Below are 22,204 nucleotides of genomic sequence, written 5' to 3'. Positions count from 1 at the left end.
CGCTGACTGTATATTGTGAGGGAATGGGTGTGTGGTGTATCCTCTCCTCTGGTCTTTACAGACTGTGTTCTGCATGAATGTGAGTGTTTGGTTCTCACTGACTGTATACTGGGAGGGAATGGGTGTGGTGTATCCTCTCCTCTGGTCTTTACAGACTGTGTACTGCATGAATGTGAGTGTTTGGTTCTCACTGACTGTATACTGTGAGGGAATGGGTGTGTGGTGTATCCTCTCCTCTGGTCTTTACAGACTGTGTACTGCATGAATGTGAGTGTTTGGTTCTCACTGACTGTATACTGTGAGGGAATGGGGGTGTGGTGTATCCTCTCCTCTGGTCTTTACAGACTGTGTACTGCATGAATGTGAGTGTTTGGTTCTCGCTGACTGTATACTGTGAGGGAATGGGTGTGGTGTATCCTCTCCTCTGGTCTTTACAGACTGTATACTGCATGATTGTGAGTGTTTGGTTCTCACTGACTGTATACTGTGAGGGAATGGGTGTGTGGTGTATCCTCTCCTCTGGTCTTTACAGACTGTATACTGCATGAATGTGAGTGTTTGGTTCTCACTGACTGTATACTGGGAGGGAATGGGTGTGGTGTATCCTCTCCTCTGGTCTTTACAGACTGTATACTGCATGACTGTGGGTGTTTGGTTTTCCCTGACTGTATACTGTGAGGGAATGGGTGTGTGGTGTATCCTCTCCTCTGGTCTTTACAGACTGTATACTGCATGAATGTGGGTGTTTGGTTTTCCCTGACTGTATACTGTGAGGGAATGGGTGTGTGGTGTATCCTCTCCTCTGGTCTTTACAGACTGTATACTGCATGAATGTGGGTGTTTGGTTTTCCCTGACTGTATACTGTGAGGGAATGGGTGTGTTATGTCCTCTCTTCTGGTCTTTACAGACTGTATACTGCATGAATGTGGGTGTTTGGTTTTCCCTGACTGTATACTGGGAGGGAATGGGTGTGTGGTGTATCCTCTCCTCTGGTCTTTACAGACTGTATACTGCATGAATGTGGGTGTTTGGTTTTCCCTGACTGTATACTGTGAGGGAATGGGTGTGTGGTGTATCCTCTCCTCTGGTCTTTACAGACTGTATACTGCATGAATGTGGGTGTTTGGTTTTCCCTGACTGTATACTGGGAGGGAATGGGTGTGTGGTGTATCCTCTCCTCTGGTCTTTACAGACTGTATACTGCATGAATGTGGGTGTTTGGTTTTCCCTGACTGTATACTGGAAGGGAATGGGTGTGTGGTGTATCCTCTCCTCTGGTCTTTACAGACTGTATACTGCATGAATGTGGGTGTTTGGTTCTCACTGACTGTATACTGGGAGGGAATGGGTGTGTGGTGTATCCTCTCCTCTGGTCTTTACAGACTGTATACTGCATGAATGTGGGTGTTTGGTTTTCCCTGACTGTATACTGGGAGGGAATGGGTGTGTGGTGTATCCTCTCATCTGGTCTTTACAGACTGTATACTGCATGAATGTGGGTGTTTGGTTTTCCCTGACTGTATACTGTGAGGGAATGGGTGTGTGGTGTATCCTCTCCTCTGGTCTTTACAGACTGTATACTGCATGAATGTGGGTGTTTGATTCTCGCTGACTGTATACTGTGAGGGAATGGGTGTGTGGTGTATCCTCTCCTCTGGTCTTTACAGACTGTATACTGCATGAATGTGGGTGTTTGGTTTTCCCTGACTGTATACTGGGAGGGAATGGGTGTGGTGTATCCTCTCCTCTGGTCTTTACAGACTGTATACTGCATGAATGTGAGTGTTTGGTTCTCACTGACTGTATACTGGGAGGGAATGGGTGTGTGGTGTATCCTCTCCTCTGGTCTTTACAGACTGTATACTGCATGAATGTGGGTGTTTGGTTCTCACTGACTGTATACTGTGAGGGAATGGGTGTGTGGTGTATCCTCTCCTCTGGTCTTTACAGACTGTATACTGCATGAATGTGGGTGTTTGGTTTTCCCTGACTGTATACTGTGAGGGAATGGGTGTGTTATGTCCTCTCTTCTGGTCTTTACAGACTGTATACTGCATGAATGTGGGTGTTTGGTTCTCACTGACTGTATACTGGGAGGGAATGGGTGTGTTATGTCCTCTCTTCTGGTCTTTACAGACTGTATACTGCATGAATGTGGGTGTTTGGTTCTCACTGACTGTATACTGGGAGGGAATGGGTGTGGTGTATCCTCTCCTCTGGTCTTTACAGACTGTATACTGCATGAATGTGGGTGTTTGGTTCTCACTGACTGTATACTGTGAGGGAATGGGTGCGTGGTGTATCCTCTCCTCTGGTCTTTACAGACTGTATACTGCATGAATGTGGGTGTTTGGTTTTCCCTGACTGTATACTGTGAGGGAATGGGTGTGTGGTGTATCCTCTCCCCTGGTCTTTACAGACTGTGTACTGCATGAATGTGAGTGTTTGGTTCTCGCTGACTGTATACTGTGAGGGAATGGGTGTGTGGTGTATCCTCTCCTCTGGTCTTTACAGACTGTGTACTGCATGAATGTGAGTGTTTGATTCTCGCTGACTGTATACTGTGAGGGAATGGGTGTGTGGTGTATCCTCTCCCCTGGTCTTTACAGACTGTGTACTGCATGAATGTGAGTGTTTGGTTCTCACTGACTGTATACTGGGAGGGAATGGGTGTGTGGTGTATCCTCTCTTCTGGTCTTTACAGACTGTGTATTCTTTCTCTGTTACAGGTGACAACGGGCTGCCATCTCTCTTGCCTTGATGAAAAGGTGCAGGGTCAAGGCTTCTGTGCTGCTCCATTGTGGGATCCTGTGACAGGCTGGGGTACCCCAAATTTCCCCCAGCTGCTGAGAGCTTTTCTTCCTGAGAGAGTTTCTGTATGAAATGCAAGGCTTAGAGCCTAACAGTGGGGTCTGGATCCCAAACCCTGATCATATCTCTCCTCCAATAACTGTCCTGCAACTCAAACCTCAGCCTAGAATCCAGGGGACTCCACCCCCTACAGTAAGAGAGCCTAGGGAATGTGAGCCCATGTGAAAATCCTAGGAGAGCTTTAGGGACTCTTTCTCCTCCCCACATCTCACATGAATAGTCCTGGAACGCTGACTGCAGCCCCAAATCCTACAATTACAATTCCACATCGTACAGCAGCGCCCCACTCCCCTCCCAGAGAGGCCTAAAATTCCTAGGGATTCTGAAAACCCCAAAAAGTTTGCCAGAGTAAGGCATGGGATGCCTAATCTGTCAGCACTGCGTCCCAAATGCATTGATGCTGCCTTCAAAATTCTTTCAGTTTCCATCCTGGGACTGCCGCCTCTCCTAGCAGATCCCCTCCACCCTCTCCCTTACAGGCCTTAGACAGGAAAAGGAAGTTTTATAAGGGTCTTTTGGGGCAAGAAGAATTTTATGTAATTCCTGGATATAGAGAGCTTCTCCTCCTTGCCTTTGCCGACTCTCCCAGCCCAGCAGCCTGTGCCTCAGAACCTATCCCTGAGCTGCTGTTGACTCTTCCAGCCTGTGCACCAGAATCTGCCTGAGACCTACCACTGACTCTCCCAACCTGGGCCCCAGACATAATCTGTGAGCTGCCACCAGCTCTACCAACCTGTGAGCTGCCGCCTCAGCATAAAGATTCACATCTCTGACTGTGCAAAAAAAAGTCTATTTATTGAGAACCATTCACATTGTCTGTGTTTTACAGTATTTTCAGCTTGGAGAAGAGACGACTGAGGGGGGATATGATAGAGGTGTTTAAGATCATGAGAGGTCTAGAACGGGTAGATGTGAATCGGTTATTTACTCTTTCGGATAGTAGAAAGACTAGGGGGCACTCCATGAAGTTAGCATGTGGCACATTTAAAACTAATCGGAGAAAGTTCTTTTTAACTCAATGCACAATTAAACTCTGGAATTTGTTGCCAGAGGATGTGGTTAGTGCATTTAGTATAGCTGGGTTTAAAAAAGGATTGGATAAGTTCTTGGAGGAGAAGTCCATTATCCCAGGACAAGCAGGATGCTAGTCCTCACATATGGGTGACGTCATCCACGGAGCCCTTAAGCGGGAAAAACTTCTGGCAAGTTTCTAGAAGCTTTTAACTGGCTGCCTGAGGCTACTGAGCATGCCCGGCATGCCATGATATTCCCTGCCACAGGGGTCTCACTCCAGTCTTCTTTTTTCCGCGCTGCTATCCGCATCGCGGCTTCCAGGAGCCCTGTGAGTTACCTCACAACGACAAACTTTAAATTACAAATTTTTACCCCTTTCGGGTCTTACTCGGTTTGTCACCGGCTGGTGACAAACATCACATAATTTTTTGTGAAAAAGGAATCCGGAATCATCGACGGATGTCGACGGAAAAAACTTCCGGATTCAAAAAATGTCCGGCCTGCAACCGGACTATGTCAATCACGGACCCGCACGTCGACTGCGTCCGCTGCCTGGGAGGAGACCATGACATCGCCTCCTGTGCCCAGTGTCAAGAAATGACGGTGAAGGGTATGAAACTTCACCAGGAAAAAATGGCCCAGATTTTTCAAATCCGGCCATCGCCGTCGCCCTCGTCATCGACAAAATCTTCACCGGTAGGTTTATCGAAGAAGATACTTCTCAAGACGAGAATTCCAGAGGGTTCAGGAGACGCTTCATCGCCAACACCGTCAGTGGCATCGTCAAAATCCGTGTCTGAGGTTCGTACAAAGCACAAACACCGCAGACATCATTCCATCCCTCCATTACCACCGCCGGAGGAACCGGTATCTAAGCAGCGGAAATTGTCATCGACCTCCGCAGCACCGACAGAGGAATCGATTCCATCGACTTCCGTGACAGATTTAACGGCGTTAATTAAGAAAATTGTCACCGATGCCCTCAAGGAAAACATGCCGGCGACATCGCCGATGCCGACCCTAGGGCCGATGCCGACCTCCGGGTCGATGCCGACTTCTCAGTCGATGCCGGCCATCGGGCCGATGCCGATGACTCAATCGATGCCGACTATCGAGTCGATGCCCTCCTCGATATCGATGCCACTGCCGGTGCCATCGTCGATATCGATGCCACTGCCGGTGCCATCATCGATCTCGATGCCGAGGATGACTGCAGCATCTCCGCAAACAGCACTTTCTGTGCCGATGGATGCGGCCAGCTGCTCTTCAGCGATACCTGCTACTCCGATGATCTCTGCAGCTTCATCATCGATACAGCTGTCAGATCCATCGATGGAATCGGTGTCCGCAATGGCCCCTAGGCCTATCTCCTCCTTGATTCCCATTTCTATGTTCTCCTTCCTGACTACAGCACTGCCTACTGCTGCACAGGTAGCACCTCGGTACACCCTAGCCCCGTCCAGAACTCCAGGACAAGGGAAAAAGGCATCAGGGAAATCTAAACATACATCCCTGCAGGCTACAGAAGTTTCTTCTGACAGAAGACTGCATGCACTGCTAACAAAAAGATACCAGGATCTATTAGCTTCCTTGCCTGCACAGCCTGAGGGACAGAGTGATACCAGTGAGGGTGAGCCGGACACTCAAGATCCTCTACAAGGACCATCTGGGATGGCACCATCTGCAAAGCTAGACCATCGTTCACACCAGGTCCCAACAGATTCATGGTCTGATACACAGTCAGAGCACTCTTCGGAGGATTTTTTATCTGAAGGTACTCCGCCTCAGGCCAAGAAGCAATCCCCTCCTGAGGATTTATCCTTTGCTTCCTTCGTGCAGGAAATGTCAGAATCCATCCCCTTTCAACTTCAAGCAGAGAAGGATGAAAGGCAGCAGACACTGGAGATACTACAGTTTGTAGATCCCCCAAAGCATAACTTGGCTATCCCAGTGCATGAAGTGCTGCTGCAACTTCAGCAAAGGATTTGGGAGCACCCGTGTACAACACCTGGAGTAAATCGTAGAGTGGACTCTACATATTTAGTCCAAGCAGCCCCAGGGTTCGAGAAACCACAACTGCCACACAACTCATTAGTTGTAGAATCTGCGCAGAAAAAGTCACGCAGATCTAGGACGCACGCCTCTATCCCTCCAGGGAAAGATAACAGATTCCTGGACCTGATGGGGCGGAAAATTTACCAGGGAGCGATGCTAAATGGCAAAATTGCTGCGTACCAACTATATATGACGCAGCATCAAAGAAATCTGTGGAAGCAGATAGAGGAATTTCTCCCATCTCTCCCCCAACAACACCAAGAGGCAGCACAACAGATTGTGCAGAAGGGACTGGATGCGGGCAAACATGAGGTGCGAGCGGCGTATGATGCCTTTGAGACTTCCTCCAGAACGGCAGCATCTGGTATCAGTGCCCGTAGATGGGCCTGGTTGAAGGCTTCGGACTTGCGTCCAGAAATCCAGGATAAGCTGGTAGACTTGCCTTGCCAAGGTGACAACTTGTTTGGAACAAAGGTACAAGACGCCATGGCACAGCTTAGAGAGCACTCTGAAACTTTAAAGCAGCTCTCCACTTTGTCCCATGATCCTGCAACTCATCCTGCCCGCAAGCCTCCGCGTAGGGATACAAGACGACCTTTCTACAGGCCGAGGAGATATTACCCTCAGGCTTCTAGACCACACTCTACAAGGCCTCAACAACGGCCTCAACAAAGACAGCAGAGAGCGGCAAGACCTCAGCCTCCGCCCCAAACTGCTTCCACCTCTGGCTTTTGAAAGCAGTACCAGAGAACGGAGCCAACCAAACCCCTTTCCACAGTTACCAGTAGGGGGAAGGATTTCCCAATTTTACAACGAATGGGAAAACATCACCACAGATCAATGGGTCTTATCCATAGTCCAACAAGGTTACCATCTGGACTTCACAACTTCCCCGCAGGAGTTTCCTCCACAAAACTCCTATCTCGAACACATTCCTCAATTACAAATGGAATTATCTACTCTTCTGAAAGCAAAGGCTGTGGAACACGTGCCACACTCCCAGAAGGGAAGAGGATTCTATTCCCGATATTTCCTCATTCCAAAGAAAACAGGAGGACTTCGTCCCATTCTAGATCTCAGAAATCTCAACAAATTTCTAAGGAAAGAAAAATTCAGGATGGTATCATTAGGCACCATGCTTCCTCTCATACAAAGGGGGGATTGGCTTTGTTCTCTGGATCTTCAAGATGCTTATACTCATATACCTATATTCCCACCTCATCGCAAGTACCTAAGATTCAAGGTGGGACACCAGCATTTTCAATACAGAGTCCTACCATTCGGCCTTGCCTCAGCTCCCAGAGTATTCACAAAATGTCTAGCAGTAATAGCAGGACATTTACACAAACAAGGTGTTCATGTCTTCCCTTACCTAGACGATTGGCTAATAAAAAGCCAGTCGCATCAAGGAGCACTAACGTCTCTCCGTTACACAATACAGTTGCTTCACAGGTTGGGTTTTCTAATAAACTATCCAAAATCCCACCTTCAGCCGTCTCATCTGCTACAGTACATAGGAGCAGAACTAGACACAAACCTTGCACAAGCTTTTCTTCCAGAAGATCGTGCTCAAACACTGTCCCGGTTGGCGTACTCCATGTCCATACAACCGCAAGCAACAGCTCATCAGTTTCTAATCTTACTAGGCCACATGGCGTCAACGGTTCACGTCACTCCTATGGCAAGACTTGCCATGCGACTAACCCAATGGACTCTTCGATCACAATGGATCCAAGCCATTCAACCACTTCACTCTCGCATCCAAGTAACCCACCAGCTGCGCTCATCGCTACGATGGTGGACACTCAAGGACAATTTGCGCAAGGGCCTGCCCTTCCAAAAACCGATCCCTCAGATAACATTAACTACAGATGCATCCACCTTGGGATGGGGAGCTCATGTGAACTCTTTCCAAACGCAAGGGACTTGGACAAAACTCGAGGCCACTTACCAAATCAATTTTCTGGAACTTCGAGCTATACGTTATGCGCTGCATGCGTTCAAGGACTGCCTTTCACACAAGACTGTGCTAATCCAAACAGACAATACTGTAGCCATGTGGTACATCAACAAACAGGGAGGTACGGGCTCGTATCTCCTTTGTCAGGAAGCGGCACAAATTTGGGACTGGGCCTTGAACCACTCAATGTTCCTACAGGCCACTTATCTAGCAGGGATTCACAATGTACTAGCAGACCGACTCAGTCGCCAGTTCCAACCACACGAATGGTCTCTAAATCCCTCTGTTGCGACCAACATATTCCAACGTTGGGGACAACCAACAATAGACCACTTTGCATCGCATCTGAACCACAAGGTGGACAGCTTCTGTTCTCGACACAACCAGAAGCACCAACCAGCCAAGGACGCCTTTGCTCGCCCTTGGAACTCAGGCCTACTGTATGCATATCCTCCAATACCGCTTATCACCAAGACGCTGGTGAAGCTACAACAGGACAAGGGGTCCATGATTCTCATAGCCCCATATTGGCCTCGACAAGTATGGTTTCCCACACTGCTAGACCTGTCAATCAAGAATCCAATACGCCTGGGAGTAGCTCCCACTCTCATCACTCAGGATCAGGGCCGATTGCGCCATCCCAACCTTCAATCCCTATCCTTGACAGCATGGATGTTGAAAGCTTGATCTTACAATCACTTAACCTCTCAACTAATGTTTCTCAGGTGCTTATAGCTTCCCGCAAACCTTCCACAAGAAGGAATTATTCTTTCAAGTGGAAACGATTTACTTCCTGGTGCAAGCAAAACAATACAGATCCTTTCACTTGCCCCACAGCTACTCTACTAGATTATCTGTACTATCTTTCAGACTCTGGTCTTCAGACATCGTCAATCAGAGTACATTTAAGTGCAATCTCAGCTTATCATAACAAGATAGGAGATGCACCAATTTCAACACAACCTCTCGTCAGTAGATTCATGAGAGGTCTAACTCAACTTAAACCACCAATTCGGCCCCCAGCTGCGCAATGGGACCTGAATCTGGTCTTAACAGGATTAATGCGTTCTCCCTTCGAACCCATAGATACCTGTGAACTTAAATTTCTCACATGGAAAACTATTTTCCTCATAGCCATTACATCAGCTAGGAGGGTTAGTGAATTACAAGCACTTGTCACATATGAACCTTATACAAAGTTTCTCCATGACAGAGTGGTTCTCCGAACACATCCAAAATTCCTTCCCAAGGTAGTTACGGAATTCCACTTAAATCAAACTATAGTTCTACCCACATTCTTTCCAAAGCCTCACTCTCATCAAGGCGAAAGAGCTTTACACACTTTGGACTGTAAACGTGCATTGTCCTATTACTTGAATCGCACTACGTCCCTCAGAAAATCCAATCAGCTTTTCGTCTCTTATGACCCAAATAAGCCAGGTAAAGCAGTGGGAAAGCATACTCTATCCAATTGGTTAGCAGACTGCATACAATTTTGCTATACAAAAGCAGGCCTTCCTCTCCAAGGGCGAGTAAAGGCACATTCAGTAAGAGCAATGTCAACTTCAGTAGCGCATTTTCGTTCAGTACCAATCATTGACATTTGTAAAGCAGCAACATGGACTCCTCTCCACACCTTTGCAGCTCACTACTGTTTAGACAAGGAAGGACGACAGGATTCAGCCTATGGACAATCTGTCTTAAAGAACTTGTTTCCAGTTTAATCCCAACTCCTTCTACAACCAACCTGCTGTGAACTTCGGCTGCATCATTTCCTCAACAAAGCATCACTGCTACCTGCACGGACAATGACTCAGCCTCTAGCTTGCTAATCACCCATATGTGAGGACTAGCATCCTGCTTGTCCTGGGATAAAGCAAAATTGCTTACCTTGTAATAGGTGTTATCCCAGGACAGCAGGATGTAGTCCTCACGGAACCCACCCGCCACCCCGCGGAGTTGGGCTTCAGACTTTATTATTTTAATTTTGCTTATGCTTATTGCTACATACAAGACTGGAGTGAGACCCCTGTGGCAGGGAATATCATGGCATGCCGGGCATGCTCAGTAGCCTCAGGCAGCCAGTTAAAAGCTTCTAGAAACTTGCCAGAAGTTTTTCCCGCTTAAGGGCTCCGTGGATGACGTCACCCATATGTGAGGACTACATCCTGCTGTCCTGGGATAACACCTATTACAAGGTAAGCAATTTTGCTTTACCTGCTATTACGTTCACTTGAAGAATAGCCACTGCCATTAGAAATGGTTACATGGAATAGACTTAGTTTTTGGGTACTTGCCAGGTTCTTGTGGCCTGGATTGGCCACTGTTGGAAACAGGATGCTGGGCTTGATGGACCCTTGGTCTGACCCAGCATGGCAAGTTCTTATGTTCTTAATCTAGATACAAATACAAAATTTGCCAACTACAAAAATCAACAATTTATCAAGTAAAGACTTGTTAGAAACTTTTAACTGAAATGTCACTTTTGTTTTGAATTAAAATAGTGCAACCCTCCTATTTATATTTTCTTGAGAATGTCCTTGTCATCTTTCTTCATATTTGAGCTTCTGTATACTTAAATGCCCTCAGCCTCAGCAGCTTGTCATGCTGTTAATTAGAAAGAAGTGTGCGTATATATATAGGGTACATGGTATTAGATATAAAAAGAGGTTGAATTGATTCAAGTTTGAAACTGGTCCACAAAAGTGTTGGTCATCAACAGTTGTAGACTTCCAAAAACACATCCAAGTCTTTCTGGCTGGTGTATGATTGGCCACATATGCAGCTCCAAGAACCTTTATATAAGGATGAAATTTGCCTAAAGGGACATCACTCCATCCAGGAACCATATCAAAATCTCTGGTTGGATTTAAGAGATCAAATATTGACTGCTTAGTGTGAACACTCCAACTTCACTCATCCTCCCCTACTCCTTCAGGGCAGGAAGCAGGAGAAAAACAGGAGAGGTGTTGGATTAGGGAAGAGAGCTCCTCTTCTGGCATGTGCTATATATCTGCTCCAGCCTCAGGATGTTTGTAGGAAGAGGGGCTGCAGCAGGAGCAGAGAGATAGCTGAAACTAAAGGCAGGCATCCTGCAGCTTTCTTCATATTTATTTATTTGAAAATTTTTATATACCGACATTAGTAGAGGAACATCACATCGGTTTCCATATAACCGTAAATTTAGCAAACAGGCTTTACAAAAAACTCTGAACTGGATTAATAATAGCTTAAAGGAAGGGGAGGGTTGTCAGGAAGAACATTGGTAATAAATAACTGCTTATATTATAACAAGAGAGCGAAACTAAGATAAACAAAAGGATCAGGGAATATGAACATAAGGGCAGGAAAAATATACAGGGAATAATATCTAGTAAAGGAAAATTAGTTCTTACCTGTTAATTTTCGTTCCTGTAGTACCAAGGTTCAGTCCAGACTGCTGGGTTATGCCTCCCTTCCAGCAGATGGAGTCAGAGAGAAACTGAAAAGCACCACCCATATACCCTGGTGTGCCGCCTGCGATCCCTCAGTATAATCGATATCAAAGCAGAATGAATGGCTGTTGCTATAATTTTCATAGCTTGTTAGGCGAAAACACACTTTATCAACCAATGACTAGACCAAGTTAAAGCTAAATCTTTTAAAAAATAGAACTTGTATGAATGTCTAAGAAAGAACAATTAGAACTATAAGTATGCTGCAAAAATGAACAGGCTTGGAACATAATCTGTCAAGAGAAATATAAACAGCTGAACGGACTCTCCTGTGTATGGGCGGGCGTCTGGACTGATCCTTGGTACTACAGGAACGAAAATTAACAGGTAAGAACTAATTTTCCTTTCCCTGTACGTACCAGGATCAGTCCAGACTGCTGGGATGTACCCAAGCTGCCCTAAAAGGGGTGGAACCTGGAGAGTCCCATGCGAAGCACACTGCTACCAAAAGAATCCACCTTCGGATCCTGCACATCCAACCTGTAATGTTTAGCAAACGTGTGCAGGGATTTCCAAGTGGCCGCCTGACAAATTTCTTGAGGTGAGACACAGTGGCTTTCTGCCCAGGGCGCTGCTTGCGATCGCAGAGAATGAGCCTTAAGACCATCCGGAACTGGTCGTCCATTACAAATGTAAGCTTAAGCAATAGCGCCTTTCAACCAGCGGGCAATGGTAGTCTTTGAAGCTTTAGTCCCTTTATTAGGACCGCTCCACAACACAAAAAGATGATCAGACAATCGAAACGGATTTGTTACCTCCAAGTACTGCAAGAGGACTCTACGGACTTCCAATCTCCTGAGATCCTTATTCTCATCCGGAAATGCCGGCAACTCAACAGTCTGGTTGACATGAAAGGCCGAGACTACCTTTGGAAGGAAGGAGGGTACTGTGCGAAGAGAAATACCCGAATCAGAGATACGCAGAAAAGGCTCTCGACATGACAAGGCTTGGAGCTCTGAAACCCGCCTAGCCGAACAGATAGCCACAAGAAACACCACTTTAAGCGTTAAGTCTTTAAGCATAGCCCGCTTCAAGGGTTCAAAAGGCAACGCGCAGAGGCTACGAAGAACCAAATTTAAACTCCAGGACGGATAAACCACGCGTACTGGCGGCTTCAAGTGCTTGGCCCCCTTCAAAAACCGTATCACATCCGGGTGTGCAGCAATGGAAATACCATCAACCTTACCCCGAAGACTGCCCAAGGCCGACACTTGAACCCTGAGCAAACTGTACGACAAGCCCTTGCGAAAGCCGTCCTGAAAGAATGACAGGATGTGAACAATAGTGGCCCATCCCGGGGACAAGCTCAACCCGCAACACCAGGAATCAAAGACTTTCCATACTCGCACGTAGGTGATAGAAGTAGAAGTTTTTCTTGCACGGAGAAGAGTAGAAATAACCGCCTCCGAGAAACCCTTCTTTCTTAACTGCCTCCTGTCATAAGCCAGGCCGCTAGACAGAATCGGTCGGCCTGATCGAAAAATTCTGGATCCTGCCTTAGAAGGTTGGGCAAGTGACTGAAGCACATCGTACCGTCCACCGCTAGATTGATCAGATCGGCGAACCACTGTCTTCGCGGCCACTCTGGGGCCACCAGAATCACCGGCCCCTGGTGAAACTGTATGCGACGCAATACCTTTCCCACCAGCGGCCAAGGAGGGAACACATAAAGGAGAATGTGTGCTGGCCACGGAAGGACCAGGGCATCCACGCCTTCTGACCCGTGGTCCCTCCTGCGACTGAAGAAGCAAGCTGCCTTCGAGTTCAGATGAGTCGCCATCAAGTCTAGGCGGGGGGGTTCCCCATCGTCTCGATCATCCGCAGCGCTTCCTCGGACAGTTCCCATTCTCTGGGATCCAACCGCTGTCAGCTGAGGAAGTCCACCTGAACGTTGTCAACCCCGGCTATGTGAGATGCCGCAATTCGGGCCAGGTGACGTTCCTCCCAGACCATTAACATGTCCACCTCGTCGGCCATGGGATGACTTCTTGTGCGTCCTGGCCGATTTATGTAGGCCACCGTGGTCGCATTGTCAGAGAGAATCCATAATGCTTTGCAGCGGATCATTGGTAAAAATTGTTGCGGTGCTAGTTGAATCCCCCTGGTCTCCAATCTGTTGATGGACCACTTTGCTTGTAACGGAGTCCAAAGACCCTGAGCTGACCTTGACTGACAAACTGCCCCCAAACCGGATAGGCTGGCATCGGTTGTCACAATTTATCCATTGAGGGTTCTCGAGGTCTACCTCTTGCAGTAAGTGATCCGGAGTGAGCCACCAGTCGAGACTGGATCTGGCAGGTTCGAGCAGAGGCAAGGGAAGCTGGAACTCCTTGGACTTGGGATCCCAATGAGACAGTAGGGCTCTCTGCAAGGGTCTCATATACGCAAAAGCCCAAGGAACAAATTCCAGTGTAGATGCCATAAAACCAAGAACCTGTAAATAGTCCCACACCACTGGGGTGGGGAGCGCCAGCAGCCGCCGCACCTGAAACATCAACCTGTCCATGCGCCCAAGAGGTAGTGAGACTTTGCCCACGACGGTGTCGAACCGGGACCCTAAAACTTCTAACACCTGGGATGGGATCAGTTGGCTCTTTGCATAATTGACAACCCAGCCCAGGGACCGCAGGTGACACAAAACCGAATGAATCGCCGCCCTGCAGAGGACTTCCGACTTCGCTTGTATGAGCCAGTCGTCCAGGTAGAGATGTACCAAGATCCCTTCCCGTCATAGGCTTGCTGCCACCACTACCATCACCTTGGTGAACACGCAGGGAACAGACGCCAACCCAAAGGGTAGGGTGCAAAACTGATAGTGTTGACCCATGATCATGAATCTCAGAAACCGCTGATGGTGAAGGTAAGCTTCCGTCAAGTCCAAAGAAGCCAAAAATTCGCCTTTGTGGACTGTTGCAATGACCGACCTCAATGTCTCCATTCGAAACAGAGGTACAATTTTGCAGATGACACAAAATTGTTCAGAGTAGTTAAATCACAAGCAGATTGTGATAAATTGCAGGAAGACCTTGTGAGACTGGCAGATGAAATTTAATGTGGTTAAGTACAAGGTGATGCATATAGGGAAAAATAACCCATGCTATAATTACACAATGTTGGGTTCCATATTAGGTGCTACAACCCAAGAAAGAGATCTAGGTATCATAGTGGATAACACATTGAAATCGTCGGTTCAATGTGCTGCGGCAGTCAAAAAAGCAAACAGAATGTTGGGAATTATTATAAAGGGAATGGTGAATAAAACGGAGAATGTAATAATGCCTCTGTATCGCTCCATGGTGAGACCGCACCTTGAATACTGTGTACAATTCTGGTCGCCGCATCTCAAAAAAGATATAATTGCAATGGAGAAGGTACAGAGAAAGGCTACCAAAATGATAAGGGGAATGGAACAGCTCCCCTATGAGAAAAGACTAAAGAGGTTAGGACTTTTCAGCTTGGAGAAGAGATGGCTGAGGGGGGATAGAGGTGTTTAAAATCATGAGAGGTCTAGAACAGGTAGATGTGAATCGGTTATTTACTCTTTCAGATAATAGAAAGACTAGGGGGCACTCCATGAAGTTAGCATGTGGTACATTTAAAACTAATCGGAGAAAGTTCTTTTTTACTCAACGCACAATTAAACTCCTGGAATTTGTTGCCAGAGGATGTGGTTAGTGCAGTTAGTATAGCTGTGTTTAAAAAAGGATTGGATACGTTCTTGGAGGAGAAGTCCATTATCTGCTACTAAGTTCACTTAGGGGCGGATTTTCATACTCCGCGAATAGGCCTACTTTTGTTTGCGCTCCAGGCGCAAACAAAAGTACGCTGGATTTTAGTAGATACGCGCGGAGCCGCGCGTATCTGCTAAAAACCTGGATCGGCGCGCGCAAGGCTATCGATTTTGTATAGCTGGCGCGCGCCGAACCGCGCAGCCTACCCCCGTTCCCTCCGAGGCCGCTCCGAAATCGGAGCGGCCTCGGAGGGAACTTCCTTTTGCCCTCCCCTCACCTTCCCCTCCCTTCCCCTACCTAACCCACCCACCCGGCCCTGTCTAAGCCCCCCCCCTTACCTTTGTCGGGGGATTTACGCCTCCTGGAGGCGTAAATCCCCGCGCGTCAGCGGGCCTCCTGCGCGCCGGGACGCGACCTGGGGGCGGGTCTGGAGGGCGCGGCCACGCCCCCGGGCCGCCCCGGGCCGTAACCACGCCTCCGGGTCCGCCCCCGAAACGCTCCCGGCACACCCCCTAAACGCAGCACGGTTTGGGCCTGCCCCCCCAACACGCCCCCCTCAGAGAATCCCGGGACTTACGCGAGTCCCGGGGCTCTGCGCGCGCCGGTAGGCCTATGTATGGATTGGCCACTGTTGGAAACAGGATGCTGGGCTTGATGGACCCTTGGTCTGACCCAGTATGGCATGTTCTTATGTCAGGTTTAGAAACTAAAAGCAAGTCATAAATTTGAAGGGTTTTTTTTTTTTTTTTTAGATATAACAAACATTGACTAGTGATAAAGCAAAGTAGTAGAGACAGATTGAGTATGAATTGGTTGTAACAGAATGACAAATAAGGCAGATCTTGTTCTAGGTAAGCATAGTTTAGCATGCAGATCTCTATATCGTCCTTGACTGGTAATAGTGGAGATGAGAATCATAAAAAAAACAATGAACCAAATATTAGACAGAATTGGGAGCGTGCTCAAGTGCAAATGAAGGAGCGACCAAAGGAACATGCTCCTTTGTTTGTGCTCCTTCATGCATGCTGAAGGTGCGCGCACCACTTGTGTCCCTGGCCCGAAGTAGGACCATCACCCCAGATGATGTCACTAGGGGGCGGGACTTACTTCACCAAAGTGGCAGCTCAGCTGGATGGTGTGAGAACTGACCCGGAGAGAAGTTAAGCACTGCGATGTTTGAGCAGGCACAAGCCAAGCAGAAAGGAGAGCAGACAGGCAGGCAAGCAGTCCAGGCGTGTCAAGAGTTTTGAATTTGGTTCAGTATGGGATAGATAACCAGGGTAGTTTGCAAAGGACAAATGTGATATGGTCATGTGGTCTACATCCTTCTATCAATCATGAAACATAGTTCTGTATTATCTGGAGGGCCTTATCTGTTAAGACATTTTTTTAATAGTATATTACAGTAATTCAGCATTGTGGTCACCATAACATATGTTTGTCTTTTCAATGATCAGATGTGGTCTTCATTAGTTATGTCAGGTACTCAAACCAGTCCTTGGGGCTCCCCAGCAGTCAGGTTTTCAGGATCTCTCTAAAAAATATCATGAGATTTATTTGTAAGCACTACTTCTTATGTATGCAAATATTTCTTATGTACATTCATTAGGAACATCCTGAAAACATGACTGGCTGGGGGGTGGATTCACTCATGGACCAGTTTGAGCATCCATGGGTTACATGATTGAAAGTGGAAGCTTTTTACTGTTGTCTGGATTTGTGGGAGCATGGAAAGTTGTGAATCCAGTAAGATCAGAGCCTTTTAACTTGAGCTTTTAGAGGAAGTTCCGAATGGGATTTTCAGATCAGGGACATGTTTGTGAATGTTTTGTTGAGATTCGGATATTGCTTTTTTTTTTTTGTACAATCTTGGATAGATGCAAGACGTGCTCATAAGAACATAAGACTTGCCATACTAGGTCAGACCAAAGGTCCATCAAACTCAGTATCCTGTTTCCAACAATGGCCAAGCCAGGTCACAAGTATCAGGTAGGATCCCAAGGAGTAGATTCCAAGCTGCTTATCCCAAGAATATGGAATGGATTTCTGCAACTTTATCTTAATACGGTTAATGGCCTTGTCCAAACCTTTTTAAACACAGCTACACACCTAACATTTTTCACCACATCCTCTGGTAACAAATTCCAGAGCTTTACTAGGTAAAATATTTAAACTAATGACTTCATGGTGTGTCCCCATGACTTTGTAATGATGCGTTGAATAAAAAAATATTTTCTCTTATTAGTTTAAAATGTATTACCCAGTAACTTCATTGTGTCCCCTGGTCTTTGTACTTTTCAAAAGAGTAAACAACTGATTGTTTACTCTTTCCACTCCACTCACTATTTTATAGACCTCTGTAATATCTCCCCTCTGCAGTCTTTTTTCCAAGCTAGAGTCCTAACCTCTTTAGCCTTTCTTCTAATTCTATGTCTTTCTTGAGATGTGGTGATCAGAACTGCACACAATACACAAGATGAGATTGCACTATGAAGCGATACAGAGGTATTATGATATACTCTATTTTATTCTTCCTTCCTTCCCTAACAATCCCCCAGCATTGTACTTGCTTTCTTGGCTGCTGCTGCTACACACTGAGCATAACATTTCAACGTATTTTCAACAATGCATCCTAAATTATTTTTCTGAGTGGTGATGCTTAATGTGAAACCTTGCATTATGTAGCTATTATTTTGGGTTATTCGCGCCTAAGTGCATTACTTTGCAAAATTGGGAGATGGCAAATGTAAATGTCCTCTTGCAGTTTCTCACAATCCTCTTGTGATTTAACTTTTTTTTTTAATTTTGTATTTATGCTTTTTCCAAATATAAACAAAAAAATTAGTTTGATGAATACAGAGATACTTTACAGGGAATATAAATTCAAAAGAAATTTATCTGAATACACACAGGTAACAGTGGGAGAGTAGCTGTAATAAAGCAGTTAACAGAGGAAAAATAGAGGGAATCCAAGTTCCCCCATATTCTAAACAATTGAAATAAAAAGGATTGGATAAGTTCTTGGAGGAGAAGTCCATTACCTGCTATTAAGTTCACTTAGAGAATAGCCACTGCCATTAGCAATGGTTACATGGAATAGACTTAGTGTTTGGGTACTTGCCTGGTTCTTATGGCCTGGATTGGCCACTGTTGGAAACAGGATGCTGGGCTTGATGGACCCTTGGTCTGACCCAGTATGGCATGTTCTTATGTTCTTAGGAGTAACATCTGTAACCTCTTGGGTATGTGAATCTAAGAATGTTCGGAGCTGTGATATTTCAAAGAAAAGATACTTTTGATTCAAATAAATTACCTCACATTTACATGGAAATTTAAGGAGAATTTTACCCCCCATAGCTTCCACCTCCGATCTCAGTCCAAGGAACTTTCTTCTCCTTTCCTGAGTTGTTCTGGATAAGTCAGGGTATATTCATATCTTCTCTCCATGGAAAATTGCAGTACAATGTCGCATAAAAAGTCAAAGTACTGCATCACGTTCAGACGCAAAAGAAACATGCAGGGTTGATCTATTGCATATAACCATTTCAGGTGTAGATTCAATTATATGCGTCAAGTTCAAAGATTCCTCTATAGGCTTAAGTCCGGTTGTTGCATTAACTTTTGAAGGAAGGTAATACATTTTAGAAACAACTGGATTTGCTTGTTGATGCATTTTCAAAATGTGTATGAGGTATTCTTTAAACATATGATACGGTGATACTATCCAATTTTGGAAAATTGAGAATTCTGAGATTCAAGTATTTTAAAGAATTCTCAATCGCTTCAAACTTTTTCTCATTAAGGATATCTACCCGAGCAAATCTTTGTTGCCAGGTTTCTGTATTTCCCATCTGTTTTTCCATTTGTTCCAATTTAGTGTTATTTGTTGAAATAGAAGACTCAATATTAACAAAATGTTGATTGGAATCCACTGTTGTTCTGGTCAGGTTAGCTTTTGCCACCTCCAGCGATTTTATGGCAGTCCAAAGAGATTCTAACGAAATCGCTGCAGGCTTCTCAAATGGAGGTAAACTGCTCCTTACAGACTCAGACTCCACCTCACCCGCTACAGCCTGGAGTCCTCCTCTCCTCCCCTCCCCATCACCGGCAATCCCCATTCAACAGAGTCCCTGGATGTTACCAGGAAACAAGGCCTCACCTGAAATAAAGCATGAGCTTCATCTTGTTTAACTCCAGCGGAAAGTTCAGGTGGTTCAGGTATTCCTTCCTCTTCTCTCCCGCCGCTGCGGTTCTCAGTTCCAGAGTAATCCGATGATGGGGGGGGGGGGGGGGGGGGGGAGTGCATGGAGCACCGGGACTCAAAGATATTTCAGCCAGTAACGCGGACACCCGCTCTATGTCTGAGCCTACAGCAGCCTTCTCTTCCGGCGTGGTTCCAGATGTCGACATGAAGAAGGTAGGAATCCGCGATTGTGAAGTCTCCGGTAAGGGAGATGATGTCGATATCTCCCTTACCTTTGCCTTCCGCTTGGTATGCGGCGTTTTGTTGCCGCTATTGAAGTAGAAATATAATAAAAGTTATTTCCGCAGAGAGCACCTCTTTCATGTCTGACTCACAGCACGGCCATCTGATTTAACAACTTTTAATAATTGTGTGATCTGTAAATTTGAATCCCATTTCCAGATCGTTTATAAACATATTAAAAAGCAGTGGTCCCAGAACAGATCCCTGGGAGCAAACCACTATTCACCTTTTTCCATTGGGAAAATTTACCATTTAGTCCTACTCTGTTTTCTCTCTTTTAATAAGTTGGTGATCCACAATAGGACACTGTCACCTATTCCATGACTTTCTAATTTCCTAAGAAGTCTCTCATAAGGGGCTTTGTCAAAAGCTTTCTAGAAATTCAGATACACTATAGCAACTGGCTCACCTTTATCCACGTTTATTTTACACCCTCAAAAAATGTAGCAAATATGTGAGGCAAGACTTCCCTTGGCTAAATCCTGTTAGCTTTGTCCCATTAAAGTATGCTCATCTATATGTTTAGCAATTTTTTTCTTTATGATAGTTTCTACCACTTTTGCCTGGTACAGACAACAGACTTACTGATCTGTAGTTTCTTGGATCACCCCATCATCCCTTTTTAAAAGCTGGCGTTACATTGGCAACCCTCCAGTCTTCAGTTACCACAGATGATGATACTATTAGTTTACAAATTTCCAATAGCAAGTCTGTAATTTCATTTCTAAATTCTTTCAGCACTCTGGGATGTATACCATCTGGTCCAGGTGATTTGTTGCTCTTTAGTTTGTCAATTTGCCCTAGTACATCTTCCAGGTTCACAGATTTGTTTCAGTTCCTCTGAATCATCACCTTTGAATATCATTTCTGGCATGTGTATATCTCTTAGATCTTCCTCAGTGAATACCATAGCAAACAATTCATTTAGTCTCTCTGCTAGGGCTTTGTCATCCCTAAGTGCCCCTTTTACCCCTTGATCATCTAATGGTCCAACTGACTCCCTTGCAGGCTTTTTACCTCGAATGTACCTGAAAGTTTTTATCATACGTTTTTGCTTCCATGGCAAGCTTCTTTTCAAATTCAATCTTTGCCTTCCTTATCAATGCTTTGCATCTGACTTGACATGCTTATGCTTTTTCCTGTTTTCTTCATTTGGATCCCTTTTCCATTTCTTGAAAGATGCTCTTTTAGATATTATAGCCTCTCTCACCTCACCTTTTAACCATGCCGGTAGTCTTTTAGCTTTCCTTCCACCTTTTCTAATGCATGGAATACATCTGTCTGGGCTTCCAAGATGGCAGTTTTAAACAACATCCGCCTGAGCTAAACTCTGAACCTTTGCAGTTAATCCTTTCAGTTTTTTCCTAACCAATTTCCTCATTTTATCATAGTCACCTTTTTTGAAAGTTAAATACTGTCATAGTAGATTCTTTTTTTGCACTCCCCCCAGTTATCAAGTCAAATTTTTTCATGTTGTGATCACTATTGCCAAGTGGCTCCAACACTGTTACCTCTCGCAACAAATCCTGTGTTCCATTAGGGCCTAGGCCTAAAATAGTTTCCTCTCTTGTTGGTTCTTGTACCAGCTGCTCCATGAAGCAGTAATTTATTTCATCTATTTATTTAGCCATTTTATATACTGTCATTCCAAGTGAAGATCACAACAGTTTATACATCATGACATAAATATTATAGGTACCAATTACATTCACTTGATGTGTTCACATTTCATACATTTTAGGCATAAGTCACAATTTAGGTGAAAGACAGATTGACTGAGGCGGCTAGGTGAAGGAGAAATATGAAGGGATGGGGTAGCAAGGGTGAGGGAGCAATTATAACAAAAGGTACTGGAGAAGACGGTTTAGAGAAGATGTTTCTGATACATTTATTTGGGATAGGTTGAAAAGAAAGAGGTGATGAGTTCTTTAGTTAAGTTCATATTGAGTTTGTCCATGTAGTAGCAAGTAATGATTTCAGAAAGTTAAATTAGATTATAGGCATTTTGAAATAACCAAGTTTTGAGGTCACGTCAATTTCTTTGTTTCAGTGGTCAGACGTAGAGTCTCAGGTACAGAGTTCCAAAGTGTAGAGTCAGCTATGGAGAACATATGGTTTCTTATTTTTGTCAGGTGTGTGTTCTGTAATGACGGCACAGCTAGTAATCCTTTACTATAAGATCTTAGTGATCTTTGCGATTTATATGGTTATAGTGCCACTACAAGGCCACTGTTGTCAGAATGGAGGGAGGCGTGTATTAATGTTAAGGCTTTATAATGGATTCATGATTGTATGGGTAGCCAGTCAGAGCTATCAGTGATTGTGAGATGTGATCGAATTTCCTGGATCCTATTAGGCATCTCGCTGCAGCATTTTGCAGTAGTTGTAGTAACTTTACCTTTCTAGAATGTCCCAATGTGACATTTACCCAGTCAATACTGGGATAATTGAAATCACTCATTATTACTGTGCTGATTGTGAGCTTCCCTAATTTCTCTTAGCATTTCATTGTCTATTAGTTCATTCTGGTCAGGTGGATGGTAAAACACCCCCACTACTATTTTATTCCCCTTTTCACCTGGAATTTCTATC

The 22,204-nt window shown here is 45.3% G+C and overlaps 2 protein-coding genes across 2 annotated transcripts in view; one reads left to right on the top strand and one right to left on the bottom strand.

The window, feature by feature from the left end:
• The window catches only part of TPP1 (tripeptidyl peptidase 1), a 130,992-nt gene extending 127,165 nt beyond the window's left edge, over window positions 1-3,827 (top strand). The window contains exon 12 of the mRNA XM_029601900.1: window positions 2,731-3,827. Within this exon, the coding sequence (XP_029457760.1) occupies window positions 2,731-2,883 (153 nt within the window). The 3' untranslated portion in view covers window positions 2,884-3,827. The remainder of the gene's footprint in view (window positions 1-2,730) is intronic.
• ILK (integrin linked kinase) overlaps window positions 1-22,204 on the bottom strand; it is a 261,691-nt gene that overhangs the window by 30,016 nt on the left and 209,471 nt on the right. The gene's annotated exons all lie outside the window — the stretch shown is intronic.

Source organism: Rhinatrema bivittatum, chromosome 5, assembly GCF_901001135.1.
Source record: "Rhinatrema bivittatum chromosome 5, aRhiBiv1.1, whole genome shotgun sequence".
NCBI lineage: Eukaryota > Metazoa > Chordata > Amphibia > Gymnophiona > Rhinatrematidae > Rhinatrema > Rhinatrema bivittatum.
The sequence above is the reverse complement of the archived record's forward strand: the minus strand, read 5'-3'. Positions and strand labels throughout refer to the sequence as shown.